Below are 21,809 nucleotides of genomic sequence, written 5' to 3'. Positions count from 1 at the left end.
TTACAAGGGCGTAGGTTGTAGCTGTGTTGGTCAGAGGACATGGGCAGACAAGATACTTTGGGTAAATCTGGTATCTTATTAGGCCAACTCAAATAGTTGGAAAAATTCTTCTAAGCTTGCTAAGAAGAATTTTTCCGACTATTTGAGTTGGCTTAATAGAAGATATCAGATTTACCCAAAGAGCCTTGTCATTTCCCTGATGATTTAACAGAACCATATTGCATGACTTCAGTGGCTTGCATGACTTCTGTTGACACTGTTACCTGAAGTGGAGGGTAGTACCAGTTAGGAGAAGAAAGCAAAAGTGGCAGTAGATGTCCTTGCTGCAATTCTGTTCATCTAGAAGAAGGTACAGCATCCTGCTTTCCTGAATACAGGAGAAATGATAACACCGAGAAACAGTTTCCCTTTTGCTCACAGCTCTTTCAGCTGCTGCTTCTCAGCACAAAAGCTCTCTTTGAAGGTCATGCACTCCTGTGTCAGGCATTTGCTGTTTCTCTGTCGGGTGCTTTTCCATCCACCCACGCCTTCAACAAGCCTCAGCAAAGCTTTCTGCCCACACAGTTCCAGCTCCTTAGCAGACTTGCAAGTGTCTTTGTTTTGGGCAATGCTGTGTTTCCCGTATATTGCTTCTTGCGTTTCGCCCCATAGCTGTTCCTCTCACTAGGTTCAACAATTGTATAAAATGGAGAGTCCCAGTGAAACATGTACAATGCCACCCCAAAACACTTCCGGTTCATTCGGGTCTGAATTCCACTACAAACTTCTTGTGAGTTCCCCCAAAAGGTCCAAAAACCTGGAGTGAACTTGAGCCCAGGTTCATGCTGCTGTATGGGTCTTGATGTGAAGTTCCTGGTGTCAGAAGTAAGAGTATGCAATCCCTGTAATGCATTAAAAGTCACCACGAAGTGACAGTCCCAGGTTAAAAACATTTTGAGACGCCTTTTAAAAATGTTGCAACTTTTTTCTGCTCTTAGAGCATGACTAGCAGAGAAAAGAATGAGATGATCCCCTGGAATAACCCCTGACATACATTTTCTTTTCTTGGCCAAGATGGGGAGTGGACAACCCTTGCTACTGGTGTCTCTGACTGCTGCTACTATGCCAATAATCTCCCGAGCGGCTTGGTTTACTCCTTCAGGACAGCCTGCATCAGTAAAGCTGGAATGGGCCCATACAGTACTGCGTCTGCCAAAGTAAAGATTGGTGAAGAAGAACAGCTGGGTAAGGAGTCATGCATTGGCAGGGTGGGGTGATGATGGCCTATGTGACATGTTATTTCTCTCTGCTAGTTGAGGTGATCCTACCATACCAAACTCAAGCCCAGCCTATAGCAATGTTGTGTATCAGTTGTACCTGTGTCTGCTTGTCCTAGGCCAGAAATTCACGTCCATTTTTTTTTACTGGGATCTCACAACCACTGAGACATGTCCCAGTTTCCCTTATGCCAGTTCACATGGTACTTCAAAGGAGAGGCCCTAATGGGTCATGTGCTGCTCCTCATTGGGGTCCTCATCTAGCAGTTGTTAGTAACTGGGCCCACTTCATTTGAAACATGAATAGGGGTGAGTTTTGAAGCTATAGGCAGTGTCCTGCCACCCTCACTGAGGGCTGTGACCTGGTGAGAACCAAAGTCCTAGGCTAGATATTTTATAAATTCATTGCTCGCCTGCTGCAGTTGGACTGTGCCACTCCTTTTGCCCAACATCCTCTAACATAACATTACAGTATGCTTGCAGTGACTGCATGACAGGAAACACTAAACCTGAAGGGACTTGTTTGCATTAAAGTACAACTTTGATGACTTTGGTGTTTAGACATCGAGCAACCTTGTCTGCAGAAATCTGAAATACTGCAGCTGCCTGCTTCCATCTCCATTTATAGGCACCCAAGAATTAGCTAAATGAAGATTTGGTCAGTGTTGTTATAGACCTGTGTCCCTTTTTCCTTCTAGCCTTCCAGTCTGCAAAGCAGAGGCTTTCCGAAGAAGAGGGTGGAATAATGACACCTGAAGAGCCTTTTCCAACCCACCAAACCTATGCCTTCCAAACAGAGATCAAAAGGTATGAAGGCCACAAATCTAGGTGGGGGATGGACTCCAGCATTGCCAGCTAAAGTTTGGGTCCTCACCGTTGGAAATGCCACTACCTTAAACTTACCAATTGCCCATCTGTGTCCTGTCTCCTTTCCACTTGGTTTTAATAAGGACACCTCCAGTAGGTAAAATCACAGGACATGGGAGCTTGGCTTGTTGGTGGGGCAGCCCTCCTCCAGCGGGCTGGTGGATGAATTCTGAGTCAAAGTCTGCTGGAGCATCTAGCCTTCATGTGCATCTTGCCAGTCCATGCAGGATGTCCTCTTTCTGGATAGGTGGAATTTCCCTTCGAGTACCTGGGCTAGGGACAGACATTACACATCAACCAGTTTAACTGATCAAAAACTGGTTTAAACCTGTAAACAGAAGATAAGTTCAATGCACATCAACGAGTTTCAAAATGGCTGAAACTGGTTTAAGATCAACCTGGTTGAATGTGGGATCAGACTTAACTGATGGTCAAACTGATTTATGCAATGTCTGTCTCAGACTTCTTCTGGGTTTAAGTTAAACCAGAGCCCCCCAGCATCCCAGATGCTTTGCAGCTCTGGGCTGGGCTGTCTGCTCCAGAGAACAGGGCTCTCCATGCCCCTCTGCTTCCTAGCTAGAGCTCTAGTGGAGACTGTAGGCACAGCAGGGTCTGCCTGGCTTCCCCCTGCCTCATCCTGCCTTGCCACTCACTGTTCAAACAGGGATCCCCCCCCTCCATTTCCCACAGCATGGACCCCAGCCCCATGGACCCTAGGCATGTGGTATGCTAGTTAATGCTGAGAGGTGCCTGTGTGTGTGTGTCTCCAATTTCACTGAGACAGGACAAAGGCGGACAAGACAGTGTCCGCTCAGGGCTTTTTGGAGCTAATCAACCAGTCAGCTGGTAACATCCCTCCATTCCTTCCTTGGAAAAAGCTGTTTAAGAGTTCAACTAAAAAGAGAAGCTTTTGCTTTCTTGATGGGCTAATAAATGCTGTGTTATCAGGTCCCTACTGGCTCCCTCACCTATCAGGTTTGCAGACAGTATGAAGAAGCAGGGAGAGGGAGATTGAAAAGCTCAGTATCATCAACAGATGCATGCACTGCACCCCCCATCCCTTTGCCTCAGAGTGCTAGCCCAGGGCTCGGGTTTGGCAACACTCCTGCCCCTTGAGCAACAAGTGGGGAAAAGCCCGGGATGTTGCAGACAGGGTGAGGGTTTACATCCCTCCCTAATCAGAGCACTCTGCTGGGGCCTGGCCTTTTCTTCCCTCAGCTCAGCACTGTAGAAGGGAAGGGAGGGCTGCTCTAGCACCCCACAGCTTCTAGCCTGAGCCACTGCAGGCTTGTGCCTGCATTCCCTCAGTCCAGAGGGAATGTCTGTGCACTTGCAAACCAATTCAACCTAGGCATGTTAAACAAACCTGCAAAGATTCAGTCAATTCAGGCTTGGGCTTTCTGCATGTCTGTCCCTAGCCCCAAGGTCCAGGGCACTCCTTTCTAGGCACCAGTTGTAACAGAACCAGAGACACTTGGGAGTTTGCAGTCAGCTCTCTGCCCCACACTGTTGACACTCTGAGACACAAGTTAGAGAAGAGGAGCTTCCCCCTGGGGCAGGTGGGTGAAGATGGGGGCCAGCTGGGTGTCACTCCAGGTATGCAGTCACCCTGAAACGGTCCTCAGTTTACCCTTAGGAAATAACCTATCCCTCAGGTTTATACATCTGGGAATTAGTATTTCACAAGATAAGTAAGGAGCTCACTAGTGTATAGCCCAGCTCAACTATGGATTAGTAAAGGATCTTCTCTCTGATGTATCAGGCATTGCAGCTGTTGATTGCAGACCCCAGGAATCAGCCTTTTGCTTCTGGCTTCAAGCAAATTTTTAAAAATGTCATATAGATGATGTCTCTTATAGTCTCCCCTATTAACCCAGTACAATCCTGGCTTCTGCCTCGTGCATGAAACAGAAGGTATGGCAGAATCTGGCTCAGGCTGGACCAGGCCACAAAAGGGAGGACACATGTAACTTGCCCTTGTGTTTCTTTGACCCAGGGGTCGTTTCAGCATTGTCAGACAGTGTCGGGAAAAACTGTGTGGAAAAGCACTGGCTGCCAAAATTATCCCTTACCGCCCAGAGGACAAGCAGGCTGTGCTCCAGGAATATCAGGTCCTGAGGAAGCTTCATCACATAAACATAGCGCGGCTGGAGGGAGCCTATGTGAGCCCACGGCACCTCGTCCTCATCCAGGAGCTCTGTGTGGGACCAGAGCTACTCCACTCTTTGGCAAACAGGTAGGACTCTCTTGTGCACCCGCTGTACCAGTTGTGTCCAGGGCTGGTATATCTGGCAAAGATTTGCTGCTTTTTACCCAAATGTTCATCCTGGTGATCTTCCGCCCTTGTCTCCCCTTGGCTATCATCTTTAAGGAGGGCCTGGAGAAACAACACAGCCTCTTTGCCTTCTCCTCCAGCAATGGAAAGCATCATTTTTTTTTATGTGTTTGATCACCAGCTAGATTCCTAGAGTCTCAAACTCTGCCTCCTTCCTAACAGACATGTTCAAATCCAACCTTTCAGGTGTACAATAGACTGCACAGGAATTGCATCAACTTTGAAAACCAGCCCAACTCTGTCGCTTTCTCCTTCAACCTGCTTTGTGACGTCCTTTTGAGGGTTTAAACCTAGAAGATAAGAGGAGGGAGCGAAAGAGTTGGATTCTGATCCCAGCGCTGATCCTGAAAGGATGTCAATGTGACATAACCACGTGCCGTGTTAGAGACATCCATGCTTGCTCTACATGAGCTTGCTCGGATACTGGAAGTGGGGTGGCTGCACTGACACAGTGCTCCACCCAGGCTAGTCCATCCAGTTTGTCTAGAATTGTTCTCAGTTTGGGCAGTGAAGGTAGGCACAGAAGCAGCTTATGATTTCCACCTTTTCAGGCCGTCTTATTCTGAGGTGGAGGTCCGAGACTACCTGTGGCAGATTCTTATTGCTGTTGAGTACCTCCATACCCACAACATCCTGCATTTGGATCTGAGGTCTGAAAACATGATCATTACTGAGCCCAACCTGCTTAAGCTCCTGGACTTTGGCAATGCACAGTTCTACACACCAGACAAGACCATTACTATGGACAAATGCACAGACTATGTTGAAACCATGGGTGAGTGCGGTACAGCAAAGTTGTGCTGGCATTAGGTCAGCACGGCCTGGGATCGCCGCCCCTTGGGAAGGTCAGACTGGGAGCAGCAGCGGACAGATGAGTTTGTAGCTGCTGAGTCCCCACCTTTGCAGGTGTTACCCTGCAAACAGGAAACTGAGCTTGGCACAGATAGATGCCCGTCTCACTTATGCAGCAGTGGAGGAGGTTTTAGTGGTAGACTTAAGAACAGGCCCCTGCAGAGTCTGGCCTAGCCTGGGCTGTGGCATGCTCTGAGCCAGTACGTGCATGATCCCTGCCCTGAGATCAGTTGGTTGCAAAGGAGAGAATCGAATAGGAATAGCAGCCTGCCTGAGCCATTGCCTCCAAGGACTGGGCTGGCAGCTCTCAGCTCCCAGCTCCAGTGGTGCACAGTGTGCTGTCCACACCCTGTGAAGCCCAGCATCCCTTCATGGGCATTGATGGACACGGCTGGAGCACATCTGGCGAGCATCTTCCTACTTACCCTAGTGTGACTTGCGTAGCTTCACCACAATTACCCTAGCTTCCCAGTGCTGGAAGTGAGAGGGGTATCGGGCCCTGATGCTAGATATGCGCACTGCAGCGAATGCATTCATTGCTCAGGCAAAAGCAACAAGAGCAGCCAGAGAAGAACAAGAAATGCATAGCAAAGGCAAAGCTCTGTGGGGCCACAGTCCAGGGTCCCTGTTAGTCCTTGTCCAATGACTTGTGCTAATGCTCCACGGCAGGGTCTCAGCCCCTATTATGGGCCCTTTCTTCCTCTTTCCCTTGAAACATAGCAAGGATTAGAAGCAGCCTGCAGCCTTCTGCTAGAAACAAAGTCCTGTCTTGGAAGGAAATGCCATTTACACTGATGTGCTCTTTTTAGCTCCAGAGCTCCAGTCAGAGCAAGGAGCCCTCCCGCAGACTGACATCTGGGCTGTCGGTGTCACTGCTTTCATCATGTAAGTCGGTCCCTTATTCCCTAGCATCAGCTTTAACATCTCTTGGAGCTTCAAGGGAGATGCACCAGCAGAAAGACACTGAATCAGCAGCCCCGAGGTCCTGTGGCATCAGCTCAGGATACCCAGAGCCCATGCATACTCCAGCCACGCTCTTGAGCAGACCAGCCCTTGCACAGCTGACACTTCCAAGCCCTGGTGTCATCTGCTTCCTCCCTGTTAATGCACCATTTCATAGGCGTTCTCCAAAAGGGCCTGGGGATGGGACTGGGAGGCCTCACGTTGATTCACCCTCCTCTTTGTCACTAGGCTGAGCGCCAACTACCCGCTCAGCTCGGAGGTGGCCTGCGACTTCCCCAGAATCGCCAGGAGAGGGAAGATCAAGCTCACTCGGTGTTACGCAGGGCTGTCCGGAGGGGCCGTGTCGTTTCTCCAGAGCACGCTCTGTGCCAATCCCTGGTAAGAGGATACATGCTTTCTTGCAAAACCTCATGCAGGGCCCAGCTCTAGCTCTCGTCTTTATCCCACGGTAGCTAGCAGGGCTCTGCCTGGTCCAACCTCTTTTTGACACGGCAGCTCTTTCCTGTCTTAGGGGGAGGCCATCGGCAGCAGAGTGCCTGCAGATCCCCTGGCTGCAGGAGACAGGCTTGGATGACAAGCAGCAGGCGGTGGTCACCTTCTCCACCACCAAGCTGAGGAGTTTCCTAACCGACCGGGAGAAGAAGAGGAGCCTGCTGTGTTCAAAGTACGGCGTGATGATTGCACAGTGAATCCGGGCACCTCCCACCCCTCCATGGACCCCCGCTCATTTGTCCATCAGGGGAATGGCACAGCTGGTTATTAATTCCCTGGAGGAAAGCGGTGACCCTGATGCCTCAGAGAGGGATTTGTATGGCCAGTTCCCATTGGAAGTGAATTGGAACTGGGCATCCCAATCCCCTAAATGGCTGTGAAAATCCTTCCCTCGGTGCTGGAAGACAGCACGTAAATACTGCTCAAAGACTTCCACCCTGGTTTCCAGCCACGGCTCGTGGACACTTGCCTCTTCAGACCCCATGGCCCCGCAGCGACGTTTGATCCTCATTGTTCGGGCGATACTCAGGCTAGTTTCTAGCCTTTCTCCAAACCAGAAGGAGCTGGCAAAATATTGCCCTTGAAATGGAGCCCTGAGCTGGTGGGTTGGGCAGAGGAGGCCACCAAATTGTGTCCCAGGGTGGAATAAGTTTTAATTGTTCCAAAAAACCCCAAATGTTGCTGTGGGGATATCAGGAGATAGGATGTGTCTGCCTTTCTTCTCAGTCACCTGGGGGCACCTGCAGCTGCCGATAGCATTTGTGCAACCTGCTGGAGCAGACATGTACGGTCAGGACCCACCAGCGGCTGGGTTCAGTGTGCAGCGTGCCTACAAAGCCTGCAGTTGCCAGCCAGGATCGAATGCAAGAGGAAACCTGGGTGTAGCTTCCTCAGCTGTGAAAAAGCAGCTGGCTGCACAGCAGCCACAAAAATGGAGAATGAAAGCCAGCCACAAAATGGCTTCACAAGAGCACATTATGTGACAGCTAACCTGGCAGTACAGAGGGGATTTGAACTGGGTCTGTAAGCAGCAGCTCTGTCAGGTGAGCTAGAAAGGAGCCTTCTTGTGTCCAGGCTAGTAGGGGCCATGCTAAGTTGGTCTCCACTGGAAATCAGTCTTATGTGTCTCCTGTAGCACAGGACGTGTGCATGGTTTTTTGCTTCATTAACCCTGCTATGAGCCACGGCCTGAAAGAGGTAAAGGCTGGCGTGGCATCGATAGTCCACATTTTTCAGGGGTCGGGGCACAGCTTAATCCTTTGTGTGTTGCTCCATCCTGGACGATGGCCCAGCTCGTGCCATCTCAGACACACAAGCCCTTTCTTTTCCACTCTGCGCAGTTGGGGGCACAGTTTAGCCCACTGCCGTGTCACGTGTGCCCCTGCTCACTCTGCTGCAGGAAGAGCAGCCCCATGTCCTCTGAGGACTAGTATTTCTGTGAGCATCACCATAGTGATGCTGGACACATATTTCAGGTCTTTCATCCTCAGAGTCAGGAGCAGGCCTACCAAGCACCTCCCCTGACTTGGCTTATCTGAACTGGTTGTCTTAGAAATATATGCGAGGCTTAGAAATCCAAAGTTGGTTCTGCCACATGCTAGCTCGGCATGTTGCTAAGGGTCTCCCCCAGGGAAGATGGCTCCTGAGGCTCAACACTTTTAGGATTTGAGCCTTGGGAATTCCTTCTCAGAGGAGCGTGTGCAGGAAGGAAACTTTTGTCCATCCCTGAGACAGTTCTACAACGACCGAAGGCCATGCCTGGGGGCAGGGGTGCAGGCGTGGTGCATTGCTCACCTCCCTACAGATACAACTCCCTGTGCTTTACCTCTGTGAGCTGTGCTCTTTTCCAGCTGTGAGTGCAGTGCAACGGAGGAAGCTTCTGCCCAGCAGGTGACTTTGGCAGGCTCAGCGCTGTCATTGGCCAAATGCCAGCTTGACAGGTGCTCATGGAAGATGCTCATTTTCCTTTCACGCCTGCTGTACCCTCTTGAATCAGCCACGCACAGCGCAGCCCCTTCTACTGAAGCCAACTAGCCAGTGCAATGTTTTCCATTGTGTGTCTTCAACACAGTGAAGGCTGCTTCTGCTAGATGGTCAGATAGCAATGCTTGCTTGCTGCTAAATAATTGAAGTATATCCACGTACGATGCACCTACTGTGACGCTGAATGTATAAGATGCATCCAGGTAAAAGGCACCTCTGGTGAGCTGGTGACTGTATAGTTCATTTGTGCTTTCTGTGCTCCTGATGTATCTAGGTAGATGATACCCTCTATATGTGCTCCTGGCATAGCTAGACAGAACATGTCTGCTCTGCTGTGCAACGTCCTACATGTATCGGGGTGGATGCACCTGCGGTGGTGTTGGATGTTTTATGTGCATCTAGGTAGTACACACCTACTTTTGCTGCTGAATGCTCTGGGTGTGTCTAGGTAGGTCATACCGCTATGCTGCTGAGTATACCAGGCGTACCTAAGTAGGACACGCTTGTTGTGCTGCTGAATATCTGGGTCAACCTACGTAGATTATACCTGCCATGCTGTTGAATGTATTAGGTGCACCCGAACAGGATGCACCTGCTATGCTGCTGAATCTCCTGGGTGAATCTAGGCAGATAAATTGCACCCATTGTGCTGGTGAATGTTTTAGATGTATCTGAATACAACGCACCTGCTATGCTGCTGTATACATGCTAATCGTTGCACTGACATCGTGAAAGAAGTTCATAGAAAATCGGCTGCCTTCAGTTGCCTTGAAGTAGCAGCATCACATAGACAGGTCCCCACTCTTGCCTAGGGTCCTGTTTATCCTACTCGCACGACGGTCAAGGGCTTCAGAAGCATCCATGGCCTTGGCATCATTAGGGAGAGACATTGCATGTTTAAAGGGATTCTTCCACATAGGAGCCTGGGCTGTTGGTGTATATAGATCCTTTGATCTAGTACATGGGAGTGTGCTTTCGCGTAACCCTGTGGATGCAGCCAGTCATACTGAGAGATGTGGGAACAGAGTTATTGGCAAATGTGGTAGGTTTTGATTTGTTCTTAAGAGGCCAAAGCTTCCCAGGGTTTAGTTTTCTTTTTCATTGTTTCAATGGGTTGTTTTCTTTTACAATTAAAAGCTGTTAGTCTAACCATGTGACTCATTTGTGCCTATAATCGCTGTGTACTTGTGAGTGTATATGAAATGAACAAACTATCCAATGGTTCTGTTGCGGTCCATTTCTTGCACAAAATATTGTTTGGTAACTTTCATTGCAAACAATATATAATGGGACGCTTCGCTCGTCGAGCTCTATCTGGTTGTGGTTCATGGCAAACAGAGGGAAAATCAGTTCCTAACGTATGGTGGCTTCTTGCGATCGCGAAAGAGCAAAAGTGGCAGTAAAATGGTGACACCCTGTCCAGTCTTTCTGATGGCGCATGCTCAAACCTCGCACTGTGTAGCCCCTTCTCATGCTCCGGCACCAAGCAGCATTGGCATGGGGCGGAAAGTGGGGCAGGCCGGACTAGGCTGGGAAGATGGATGCAAGTACAACCAACTCTGAAGCTTTGAGTTTCAAAGTTAGACCGACTCCACCATCCACTCTAGAAGAGAGATCCTGGCGGACAGGGCCATATTGCAATCTTTTTCGCACCACAGGGAAAATCAGTTACTTTGGCCCGACACTGCTGGGAGATTAGACTATAGCCCATAGCTTTGTAAGGACTCTGTTCTCCCTCCAGTGCGTTTTATTATCCAAATCAGAGGTGCTTTACGCTGGCGCGGCCTCATTCTTTGTTCTGGTGATTGTTCTGGAGAGTGTAGGGGTTGATTTTATTTTTTTTTTTGAGGGGAAAACGTAGGTTAAACATGTTAAGATTGGGGTGCCTACACCCTTCTTACCTGATTGGAATGAAGTGATTTTGCTTCTCCAGCGTGCATGCATTTTGAGCATGTCGGAAGTCTTATAGACCTAATATTGTTTTTGTTAAATAAACTGCCTTGTCAATGAAGTTAAGCCAGATTTGTTGCTGAATTATCAATATATAACTATGGCTTGGTAACGCTGAGAGCCTTTTTGTCAAAAACACCAGTGAAGATGATGGAAGATGTTGCAAAGACCCCACATAGCGTGACCGATGCGAGAAGGGTAGGTTGACAGAGTGCAGACAAGCAAATCCCCTTGTTGTGTACTGCTGCAGACTTTGGATTATCATTATCAAGGTGTCAGCCATTTACCTCTACACATCCACCCATCTGTCCTTAATTGGTTCACTAGCTAAGCCTCAAAATGAGTCCTCTCTCATTAGCAGCAGCTCACCTCCAAGTTCTCTAACAGCGCATCCCCATGCAATTAGCTTTAAGTAGAAAATGGCTTTGGCTACCAGGGCCAAAGTTGCCTGATTGAGTCTATGATACTGATAAACCCTTGACAATTGTTACAATATACCGCATTGTTGTGATTATAAGTTGACCCTTTTTCATCCAAAGCAACCATAAAAATTGCACTCCACTTACACTCAAGTTTGGCCTCCAGCAATCTTGGATTTGCACCACTTTTGTGCAAGCAATAAAAATGCCAAACAAGAATTTTTTGTTGGCGCTTTTATTTTAATACTCTTAATGCATTCGGCCCTTTGGAGTCCTTTCTTTGGTCATTTGCTTCTCCTGCCAGGGGTTGCATGCACAGTAGCAGTTCAAGGATGTTGTCTTGTAGCTAGGGACTTACATTCAGGGAACAAGGCGGGGTTTGTTTGTTTTTTTAATTGAACCTAAAATTGCACAGTCAGCTTATAATGGGAACAATCTGGTTTTCCATCCAACCTAAACAGACTGTAAAAATAAAAGCTGCATAAGTGTTTGGATGACTCTTCCTCCTGGTTTCAGATTCAACTATTTGCAATGTCGCACCTGGTAAAACGAACAAAACGCTGGCTTGCATCCATAGATGCTTCTCAGGTAAATCCCAGGACGTCATTCTCCCCTTGTACTTGGCCTTGGTGAGGCTGCAGCTGGAGTACTGCGTCCAGTTTTGGGCTCCACAATTTTAAAAGGATGTGGAAAAGCTTGAGAGAGTCCAGAGGAGAGCCATGCACATGATCAGAGGACAGGAGAATAGCCTTATGGTGACAGGCTGAGAGCCATGGGACTCTTCAGCCCAGAAAAGTGCAGGCTCAGGGGTGACTTGGTGGCTGCCTATAAGTACATCGGGGTGACCATCAGGATCTGGGGGAACGCCTGTTCACCAGAGCACCCCAAGGGATGACAGCATCCAATGGTCGCAAACTCCTCCAAGACCATTTTAGGCTGGACAAAACTTCTTTACTGTCTGAGCCCCCAAGGCCTGGAATAGACTCCCCTCCAGGGGTGGTGCAAGCACCTACTCTGGACTCTTTTAAGAAACATCTAGACACTTATCTTGCTGGGATCCTTTGACCCCAGCTGACTTCCTGCCCCTGGGGCGGGGGGCTGGACTCGATCTTCCAAGGTCCCTTCTAGCCCTAATGTCTATGAAATCTATTCCATAGAGCACCTGACAGAGTTGCCTCTTGCTTTTCCAGATTAGAGAAAATCCTATTGGGAAAGACTAGCCAAGGTTCATTGACACTCCCTTTGTCAAGTGTTAGGAGTCAAATGTCACTTCTAGTCATAAAAAAGTCGGGCTGGAAACGACCTCCCAAGGTCACATCTAGTCCAACCCCCCGCCTGAAGTGGGATCATCCCTATCTAAACCATCCTACACAATCCATAATCCAAACTCTACATAAGACTACCGTCAATCCTGACATATCACGGACACATGGCTCCCCGCTCTGTTTGCAGATCAGATTAAACCTTCAGCTAACAAGTGTGTTGACTTGCTGTCTCTCTTTATGAAAACACCCTCTGATTTATTTAAGGCTAGAAGGGGCCAGTGTGATCAGTATTGATACTCTGCAGGTGAGGACCCTGAAACACAGGGGGGGCAAAGTGAGCTGCCCACCCTCCCTTTAAAGGCCAGCAGCAGAAACACTTGTCTGTAGCTACTTTTGAGGACTCTGTCTAAGAGGCAGCAATTCCCACACATGCTTGCACGCACACTGTATGTGGTACCATGTACGGAATAAGATTACATGGCATCCGTCGATCCTCCGAATCCTGGTGTATGCGTAAGAGGTCTAGTCGGGTGCCTGATGGGTCCTGCAACCATCACACCAAGACCTTCAGCGCATGCACCAAGGCAAGAGTATGGAGGAGTAGAGACTGCCCAAGACCTGCCATCCCCCATTTCAATCATGGAGACAGAGTCCAAAGGCCAGACCAAGCCCAGATGTTCAGTGTCTCTGTGTCTGTAGCTTCTGCCAGAGACCAACAGATAAGAGCTGTCGCAGAGTGCCTAACATCTCAGCAAGGATGAACTTCTGTCAGGGCGATGCCCCTTCACCTTTCTCCAACCCAGGAGTACCCACAGGGCAGTGGGGCCTAGGGTTTCGAGGCACCCTATATGTACCTTACTCCAGAGGTTGCAATGGGGGTTGTTTATAGGAGCCATGTATAGCCCCACCACATTACCACCGGGCCCTCCAGTCGGATGCAGTACACGGTCACACCCAGGATCAAATTAATAATATACCTGAAACAAAAAAAGTGGTATTTTTTACCCTCCTTGGTAACTGCAAAAAAAAGAAGTGGCTTCTTTTCCCAAATGCTCTGTGGTAACTGCTGGCAGCTGCTGGCTTTGGAAAATCAGGCCGCTTGTTCAAACAGGCAAGCCTGGACTTGGGAGCCTAACTTAACTATTAGGCCAGCTGCCTGCCGGTGGATCTCACTGGAGCCCTTTTGCCTACACCGGGGATTATGCAAGTACCTACTCACCGAGGACACGGACCTGCACATGTACTGCTGTGCATTGCTATAAGGATTTGCCGGTGCCTATTCCAGTACATACCAGGCCACATGCTTAGCTGATGAAAAGCAACGCTGCTCCCATGAAGCGATACCATTTCCTAATTTCTGGCTTGCATAAGAACATTTTGAACTTGGATGCTATTTTTGGGCTAGCCTGTTCTTCCACCTTCCTGGCTCCCCACCCACAACTACCTGCACTCCCTAATACCATGCGGTTTCCTTGTTTTGTTTCCCTACTTTCTACCTCTTGGCTTCACAGTGGCAGCTTAAACCCTGCTTCTGTTTGCAACCGTGGCATTTTTTGACCTATGAAGCAGAGAGGATGGTCCCTGAAAGAGCCCCAGGGAGGCAAGCGCCTGCTTTGTTTGGCATCCTGAGGGAGCCATCATCTCTTCACTTCTCTGGTGTTTCTCGAATGCCTCCTTTGGCTTCCTTTCTCGAAACCTTTTTATTTCAGGTCCTCAGCTCCCCTTCCTCTTGCCCTTGTGTTTCTTTCTCCTTCAAGAAGCTCAAGGTACCATGGGTGTGGAGCATTTCTTCCCTCTAGTCCTCCTGCGTGTCTTCGAGGGGGCTCGGAGCAGCCTTTGGGTAGGGCTCTCGTCTGCTTGAGTTTTCGTGGCTGAGCAATGATCCAGACTCAGGCTGATCACGTGGGTTTTGAAGGAGCTGCTGGATAGACCTGGCTGCATCGGGTTTACTGAGTGGGCTAAAACCAGGCGTGTTCTCCGCAGGGAGGAGCTCAAGCAGGCGTGTCTCACACACCCATCCCTACACCTTCATGGGCTTTCAAAGGGACTGGAAGAGGCTTGGTGCCCCCTTGAGTTAAACCGCAGTTCAAATAAAATCCTTGCTGTTTCTCAGGGCAGGAAGTTTCTCGAGGAAGCAGGGTGTGACAGGGCACAGGTTGTGCCTGTTGCTCAAAAAGGGTTTGAGTAGGCAGTAAACAGGTGGGACCAGGCCCAAGCGGGCGGTCACATGTGAAGCAGGAGGCCACCTGATTGATGGAGAGGGCTGGGAGCCTGGGCAGAGCGAGCAGTTGGCGCAGGGGCCGAAGGAGCAATATCCTCAAGCCGGCTGCTCCCAGAGCACGTGGCGGTCCGGGCAGGAACTACAGGGGAGGTGGAGGTTCCTGGTCGCGGAGCATAACCTAAAACTACACCCTGCTGGGGAGGATGGTGTGGTGGGACTGACTGCAGCAGGGCAGCATCCAGGAAGGGTGAGTAGGGGGTGCCAGAAAATCTCAGCCCCGCTGCCTTGCAGGTACCCCATGGAGGGGAAAAGCTAGGGGAGCACACCCCAAGAACAAGGCCCAGTGTGTGGAGCCTGAGGCAGGGTCCAGGCCATCTGAAGAGGGCCCAGGTCCACCAAGTGGGACCTGGGGCTCACAAAGGAGCCAGATGTGAGGCTCTGAGGGGTGGGATTGAGAGCCCCAAGAAGGAGCCAGGTGTGAGGCTCCAGGGGCATGGGATTGAGGCCCCAGTGTGGGGAATGAGGGGGCCCACGGGGTCCAGAGGCAGGCAGGGAGCCTGAGAGAAAGGGCAGGGCTGGGAGCCCTGAGTGGGTGTGAAGAGAGACCCCAGTGTGGGCAGTATGATTGAGAGTCCAGTGTGGGGCATAGGGATGTCTGGACCTATGGGTCCAGAAATTTTGTGGCGGGGGAGTGGTGGCAGCATCAATTGCCATGTCATTGGGAGCCACGGTAATTAATGCTGCCACTATGCTCTCATCTCCAAATTTCCAGACCTGTGGGGAGTCCCAGGCCTGATTGGGAGCCCCCTCTCAAGGACAGTGTATCTTGTAAGATTCTCCCTCCAGATATGCAAGCATGATCCAAACTGTAGGTGGCTTATCTGTACCCTGAAATACCGAGCGTTCAAATGTACACATCACTGACAGCGGCCCTTTATCCTGTTGGACCAACTCAAATGTCACCAAGACGTTGACTTTTACAGGAGGGGTCTAACAGCAGGATGCAAACGCCCTTCACCATCCACACTCGGAAAGAGCGCTGTTTCTATAAGTGCTTCTGAAACGCTCAGAAAACGGCCGCCTGTGTCATTCCATGTCCTGGTGATTTTAAGGAAAAGGAGAATATGACCAAAGTATTGTAACACCCATACAGCGCCATCTCTTATTAGAAGGGCAATGAAGAGTGAGTGAAAGATGAGCAAAAGAAATGACTAAAAGCCAAGGGGACATGTTAAAGCTTGTGCTCGGTAACAAGAGACTTTGTTCAGCTGAAGATGTTGCCCATATGTGCCTGGTTAGCACTGCTTCAGAAATGCGTTAGATCTCTGTTCAGGCAAGACTATTACATTTCTCCCCTCCTTCCCCCAAAGGGTTTTGTTTTGGGTTGAATTCTTTATTTTAAAACTATTGCTGCGGCTGAGTGTACTTAATAATGCGGCCTGCTTACTCCAAAGACACCACTAAGGTCAATGTAAATGAGACTGAATTCTGTTTGAGGCAAGTTCCCCAATCATACCTAACATATCCAAAGTTCAAGGTTGGATGTAGTTCAGGAATGCAGTTAAAAATAGTTCCCTCTACTTTAGCAAAGTTGATTAATAACTTCACTACACCAGACAGCCTATTTTGCAGCCAGGGGAGCGAATTGCATAGAAGAATGACACTGTAGATTGAACCTAATCGATCTAATACTGTAAGAAAAATTTTCATTCAGGACTGCATCAGGGCACAGGGTGACAGCATGGGAGACTAAAAAAGGTTGGGTGGTGGGTAAAGTGATTTGTGTCTCCTTAATCATGTACCCGTATGGTTTTCACCCTCCTCATGTCTCCCCACGCCCCCTCTCTTCTTCGTTAGTCTCAGGTCCTGATACAGCCATTAAGCACTTGTTCAAATCCAGTGGACATAGTGAAGCACAAAGCAGAGCCCCTGTGAGGACGGAGCAGACCTGAGTAAGTTTGAAATGATAATTGGTATGGCAATAAAATGATATAATTGCCCTAGAAAAAGAAATCTGAATTGTAAATTTCTGGCAACGTAAATCAACTTCCGCCAACTCTTCATTGCCTTAAAAAAGCTAGTTTGATGCAGCTTTTCCATTATAAATAGAGGGTGCTTATAAGAGCTGCCACTGATGGGTGAGACCATAGGTTCACCTTGCCCAGTCACCCTTCTCACAGTGGCAGAGAGCGGATGCAGAAAGGGGGACCGGACAGGGTAGGACCAGAGTATTTGTTGTTCTCTTGTGGTTTTCTTGCTCTGCTGGGTATGAGTCATTTCCATCTGATGTTTGCCAACTGCTTTTTCCTGGAAGATAAGTATCATGCGGGTGCTCGGTGTTCTTGCCTTTCTAGAAGTCCCATCCCGCCTTTCCCTTTCTCCGGTGTCCTGGTGTTTCCCCAGACGTTCCTAACTTTTCAAACCAGCAGTTCATTAACAGACTAGATAACCTCAACTAAAGTGTCAAAAGCTTCCCTCTAGCTTGGGTCCCCCAGTCGCACATGACTCGGGATATTAAATGCCATAAATGGGTACAGAGACATTGAGGCTCCTAAATCACCTTGGGTGAGATCTGTGCCAGACATAAGACAGACCTAACTTTGGCAGTGCTTTATGCTTTTTGGAGTTTTACCCTCAGTTCACACCTCCCTTTGACTCTGATGTATTTAGAAATATAGCATTTAACATGCAAACATATCCCATGTAAATTAAATAGCTCCTGCTCAGCCAAGTCTGACCACTCAGCCTGGCAAGATGCCTGCACTTACCTTATGGTGCAGAATATGGAGGGTAGAGAAACCAAATGTTGGAAAATATCTTTGCGCTGGGATCATCCTTTCAGACAGCAAATGTTAGGGCTGAAAGAAACCGACTGTGTCCCTTTAAGAAGAAGAAATGTTGGCAAAACACAGAATGAAGGTTTATGGTTCAGTTAGTCTGAAAATAATTTGCAAATTCTTTGTACTTAATCACTTAATAAAAAGCATATTTATTGCCACCTGAAAAATTCATACATATTTCTCAATGTACACACTCCATTCAGATTTAAAATGAGTGAAAAAAGTAGAGAACCAGAAGCCCACGCTCAAGAAATTCTACCAGCTCCTATTTTCCTTTGGGGAATTCATTAATCTTCTTGCTTCCTTTGCCGGTCTGGAGGCAGCTACTCCTAGAGGCAGCCGGTTACGATTCTGCAGCAGAAGGTAGCCCAATTCCTAATGACAGTCCGAAAGTCAGAGCAGCGTGTAGATAACAGGACAAGAGTACAAGCAGAGCTGTGATGTACCTCAAGGTCAACACACTGAGTAAAGAGAGAGGTTGCAGCAATCATTTAACAGGCTTAAACTTATCCATGTCCTTACGCATCATCAACAGCTTCTATCCTCAACAGCTCAATTTGACTAGTGATTCACTAATGAATGAATTTCAAGCCAATACAAAATAGGTGTATGTCAGAAGGGGGCTCACCGTCTCCTATTAAAAGCGTAGCCGATATCGAAACTGGATATCATGAGTGGGCTGCATCATACCAAAACCCCACCGGCTGTTATCTATGGGAGGGATTTCCTCTTCTCCATTAACCAGCTCCATATCATAGTAAAGCAACATCAAGAACACAAACAGTTTTATTTCATTGACTGCAAAGAAACGTCCAGGACAGATGGATGTGCCCGCCCCCCAGGGCATAGTAGAGTACTTCAACTTTTTTCCATTCTTGTAGAAATCCTTCTTGGTGCCATCAGGGTTTAGGAACCGGTTGTATTTAAAGGTGAGAGGCTCAGGATGGATTTCGGGGTCCATCTGAACTGCAACATAGGGGAACAGGGCTACCCTGTCTCCTCCGCGGAGGATGTAGTCTTCCCCATTGGCCATCTTGAGATTCATGTCCTCAACGACCGCTCGGATCAGAATAGGGCCGGCTGCCAGGCGCAGCATCTCCTCCACCGCACTGTCCAGAACTGGGGTCTTCGTCAACATGTCCCTGGTGACGTTAACTGGGGTGCTGCATGGCTTCACGGCCTGACCAGACTCTTTTAAGACTTGGTCCACTTCTTCCCGCACTGCCTTCATGGCTTCGGGATGTTTCATCAGATATAAGAGAAGCCAGAAGGAAGCTGGGCCTGTATTGCCTTGGGAGGCCCAAAGCAGTAGAAACATGAACCGGTCCCTCATGTACTCGGGGACACCATTCTCTTCCAGGTCCCGTTCTTGGCTGCTTATCCACCCACTAATGTTATCCTTTGTGTAGGTCTTCTTCACAGAAAGCATGTTCCAGAAGAGCTTCTTCAACCTCTCAGCCTCCATTTTATCCTTGGGCGGCAGCACAGCGTAGGCCAGACGAGGGAAGAGACGGTCGTACTTGCGAAACTCATGGAAGACCTCTTCAGAGTGGGTGCGGTCATGCTCTTGGGCTTTCTTCTTGCTCGCAGTGCCGTTGGTTGGCTCATTTCCATACAAAGCCAGGTAGCCAGCCCTGAAGACAATGTTGTAGCTGTAGTGGAAGAGCCCATCTTGGCTCCATGGCCTCCCCTCTACTCCGGCACCCAGGCTATGGAGCAGCACGTTCTGCAAGTTCTCCATCATGGCCTGAGTCATGACGACAAGCCCATCTCCCATCAGGTATTTTGTGCTTGCCAGCTGAATGATTTTGTGGTCTGTTGAGACAGGATGGTATCCAAAAACCCTCCTGACCAGCTCAGATGCAAATTTCTCAAAATCCAGTTTGGATCTGGATTCCTTCACAATGGCCCCAAAAGACAATGGGTCCATGACAAAAGTGAAGTAGTAGCCTCCAATCAGCACCGTGAAAATGTCCCCGTGCTTTCTCTGCATCTTCTGTAGAAACTCTGAGCTGTTGTTTCTGAAATCTAGTGCGTAGCCCAGCCATGGGATGTAGCCTTTGTCCAGGGGAGGCTCTTTGGGTCTTCTCCTGCGAAATGCTCCCAAGAAGTGGAGGCTGCCGAGGACCACTGTTAACAGGGTGCAAAGAACTGCTATCCAGATGGCCATTCTTAGGGATCTGTGCTCTGCCACAAAGGATCCAGCCAGACTGCGGAGAGATGATTAGACTACTGTATTTATAAATTGCCCTTCTCAGGTATCAGATTACAAACCACTGACACGTGGCCTCGCTCTCTGTTTGCTATTCACATTAACCCTGCAGCTAACGAGCATGCCAGGTCTTACCTTCTGTTTCAGTTCATGCAGAGTGCAGATTTTTTTTTAAGGCTAGAAGGGGCCAGTGTGATCAGCGTTGTTATTCAAGCAGGTGGGGACCCTGACCTGCCAACAGGCAGTGTCCTGCCCACCCTCCCTCCAAAGGCCAGCAGAAGCAGAAACACTCCTTCAAAGCCCCTCTTGAGGACTGTCCATGAGGCAGTGATTGCTAGAAGTGACCTGATTTCCCAAAGAGCTGGGTGCTTTGTGGTAACTGCTGGAGGCTGCTGGCTGTGTTTGGGATCCTGAACTTGGGATCCTAACCTAGCTATGGGGCCAACCGCCTGGCGGTGGATCTCACTGGAGTCCTTTAGCCTACAGGGGATTATGCAGGTACCCACCCATTGAGGAGATGGCCCAGTGCCTGCACTGTACATTGCTGTAAGGATTTGCCAGTGCACATACCTAAAAGACCACACTCTTAGCTATAGAGCAACACTGCTCCCAAGAAGCTGCACCATTTCCTAATTTCATAGAATTTATGAACAACAGCGTCGGCGGCACCTTTTCATAGGGGATGCACCGCCACACTCAGGGGGTGCACGTGCACCCCCTACGCATCGCCAGTGATAGAAAATGAGGGTTGAAGGGACCTCAGGAGGTCACATCTAGTCCAACCACCTGCTCCAAGCAGGACCAGCCCCAACTACATCATTTCCTGCCAGCTGAGGACCGATGATGTGTACCTAAACTGTAAGGTCATAGCAGGTGGGACTTTTACTCTCTCTCTACAGTGTCCAATGCATGGGGACCCCTTCTTCACTGGAGCCCCCATAATAGAAGCTACTTCTGTATTGATTTGAAATAAGAACATGTTTTGAAGTTGCAGATGCTATTTTTTGCTTATGATTCCCTTTCTGTTACCTCCACTTTCCTTCCCCTCTCCCTCCACACTCCCCTGGCACCACACTCCCACTACCATGCATTTTCCTGGTTTTGATTCTCTACTTTCTCTGCCTCTCAACTTCACAAGGTCAGTTTAAAGTAGAGGTGGGAAAAATGTGGCTTGTGGGACAGATGCGGCCCACCAGGCCATTATATCCAGCTTGTGGGGCCCCTAAAAAATTTAGAAAATTAATATTGATCTGCCCCTGGCTGCCTGTCATGCGACTCTTGATAGCTTGCCAAAACTCAGTAAGAGGCCCTCGGCCTGAAATAATTGCCACCCCTGGCTTAGACTATGTTTCTGTTTGCAACCGAGTTGTTTTTTGATCTACGTTGCTTGCAACTCGGAGAGAAACCAGTCCTTGAAAGAGCCCCAGGGAGACAAACTTCTACTTCGTTTGCTGTGTGTGGCATTTCTTCTCTCCGAAAGACCTGTGTTTATGAAACCACCCATGCACAGTAAGCACTGTCCTCACCGTCCTCTTCAACTCTTTGATCTCTCCTTTTACTTCTTTTCCCAACACCATTTTTTAGTTCCTCATCTCCCCTTTCTCCTGCCCTTGTGTTTCTGTCTCTCTTTCCTTCCTCCTGTCTTTCCTTTCACACTCTGCCTCTCACCTGTTTCCAGCCACAACCCCCTCCTGCCACCAGCTCTCCCCTCCCACAACACAGAGCAGGTCCCACTACACCTCTCCTCTGTGACCTATTAGCAGGACTTCAGCCCCCCAAGACACCCGCCTGGGGAGCATCTCGGTACCTTTAGCTTCTCAAAGCCCATGCTGGGCATGAAGCATTTCTTCCCCTTCGTCCTCCTGCATGTCTTGTAGCAGAGGGCAGGCAGCCTTTGTGCAAGGCCATCTCCTCTCCCTTGCTTGAGCAATAATCCAGTTAGAAGTTAATAACATAAATCTGGCAGAAGTTGCTGAGTTAGTTGTTCTCAGAAGTGTGTTCTCCCCAGGAAGGAGTCCAGGAAAGTATGTCTCACCCATTCATCCCTACACCCTGACCTCTGATCATGTGCGTGGCTCTTCTCTCAACTCTCTCAAGCTTCTCCACATCCTTTTTGAATTGTGGAGCCCAAAACTGGACGCAGTACTCCAGCTG

At 49.0% G+C, this 21,809-nt stretch overlaps 2 protein-coding genes across 2 annotated transcripts; one reads left to right on the top strand and one right to left on the bottom strand.

Moving 5' to 3' along the window:
* The first annotated feature begins 847 nt into the window (after positions 1 to 847).
* LOC109306079 (obscurin-like) lies at positions 848 to 7,533 on the top strand. Its single transcript, XM_019529340.1, has 7 exons — positions 848 to 1,224; positions 1,955 to 2,063; positions 4,120 to 4,359; positions 5,010 to 5,233; positions 6,120 to 6,195; positions 6,502 to 6,651; positions 6,785 to 7,533. The coding sequence occupies exons 1-7, from the start codon at positions 1,167 to 1,169 to the stop codon at positions 6,960 to 6,962; spliced, it is 1,035 nt and encodes a 344-aa protein (XP_019384885.1). The 5' UTR covers positions 848 to 1,166; the 3' UTR covers positions 6,963 to 7,533.
* Positions 7,534 to 17,572: 10,039 nt separating this feature from the next.
* Positions 17,573 to 19,677, bottom strand: LOC109306069 (5-beta-cholestane-3-alpha,7-alpha-diol 12-alpha-hydroxylase). The gene has a single exon (XM_019529330.1). It carries the CDS (start codon positions 19,611 to 19,613, stop codon positions 18,081 to 18,083), a length of 1,533 nt encoding a protein of 510 aa, XP_019384875.1. The 5' UTR covers positions 19,614 to 19,677; the 3' UTR covers positions 17,573 to 18,080.
* Between the last annotated feature and the right edge of the window lie 2,132 nt (positions 19,678 to 21,809).

Source organism: Crocodylus porosus, unplaced genomic scaffold, assembly GCF_001723895.1.
Source record: "Crocodylus porosus isolate Cpor-Errol unplaced genomic scaffold, CroPor_comp1, whole genome shotgun sequence".
In the NCBI taxonomy this organism is placed as follows: domain Eukaryota; kingdom Metazoa; phylum Chordata; order Crocodylia; family Crocodylidae; genus Crocodylus; species Crocodylus porosus.
This window is presented reverse-complemented; position numbering and strand designations above follow the sequence as displayed.

Coding starts and splice junctions, on each gene's coding strand:
- LOC109306079 (XM_019529340.1), top strand. CDS start 1,167: ATGGGCCCATACAGTACTGCGTCTGCCAAAGTAAAGATTGGTGAAGAA. Junction 4,360..5,009: donor CTCCACTCTTTGGCAAACAG/GTAGGACTCTCT, acceptor CCACCTTTTCAG/GCCGTCTTATTCTGAGGTGG. Junction 6,196..6,501: donor GGTGTCACTGCTTTCATCAT/GTAAGTCGGTCC, acceptor CTTTGTCACTAG/GCTGAGCGCCAACTACCCGC.
- LOC109306069 (XM_019529330.1), bottom strand. CDS start 19,613: ATGGCCATCTGGATAGCAGTTCTTTGCACCCTGTTAACAGTGGTCCTC.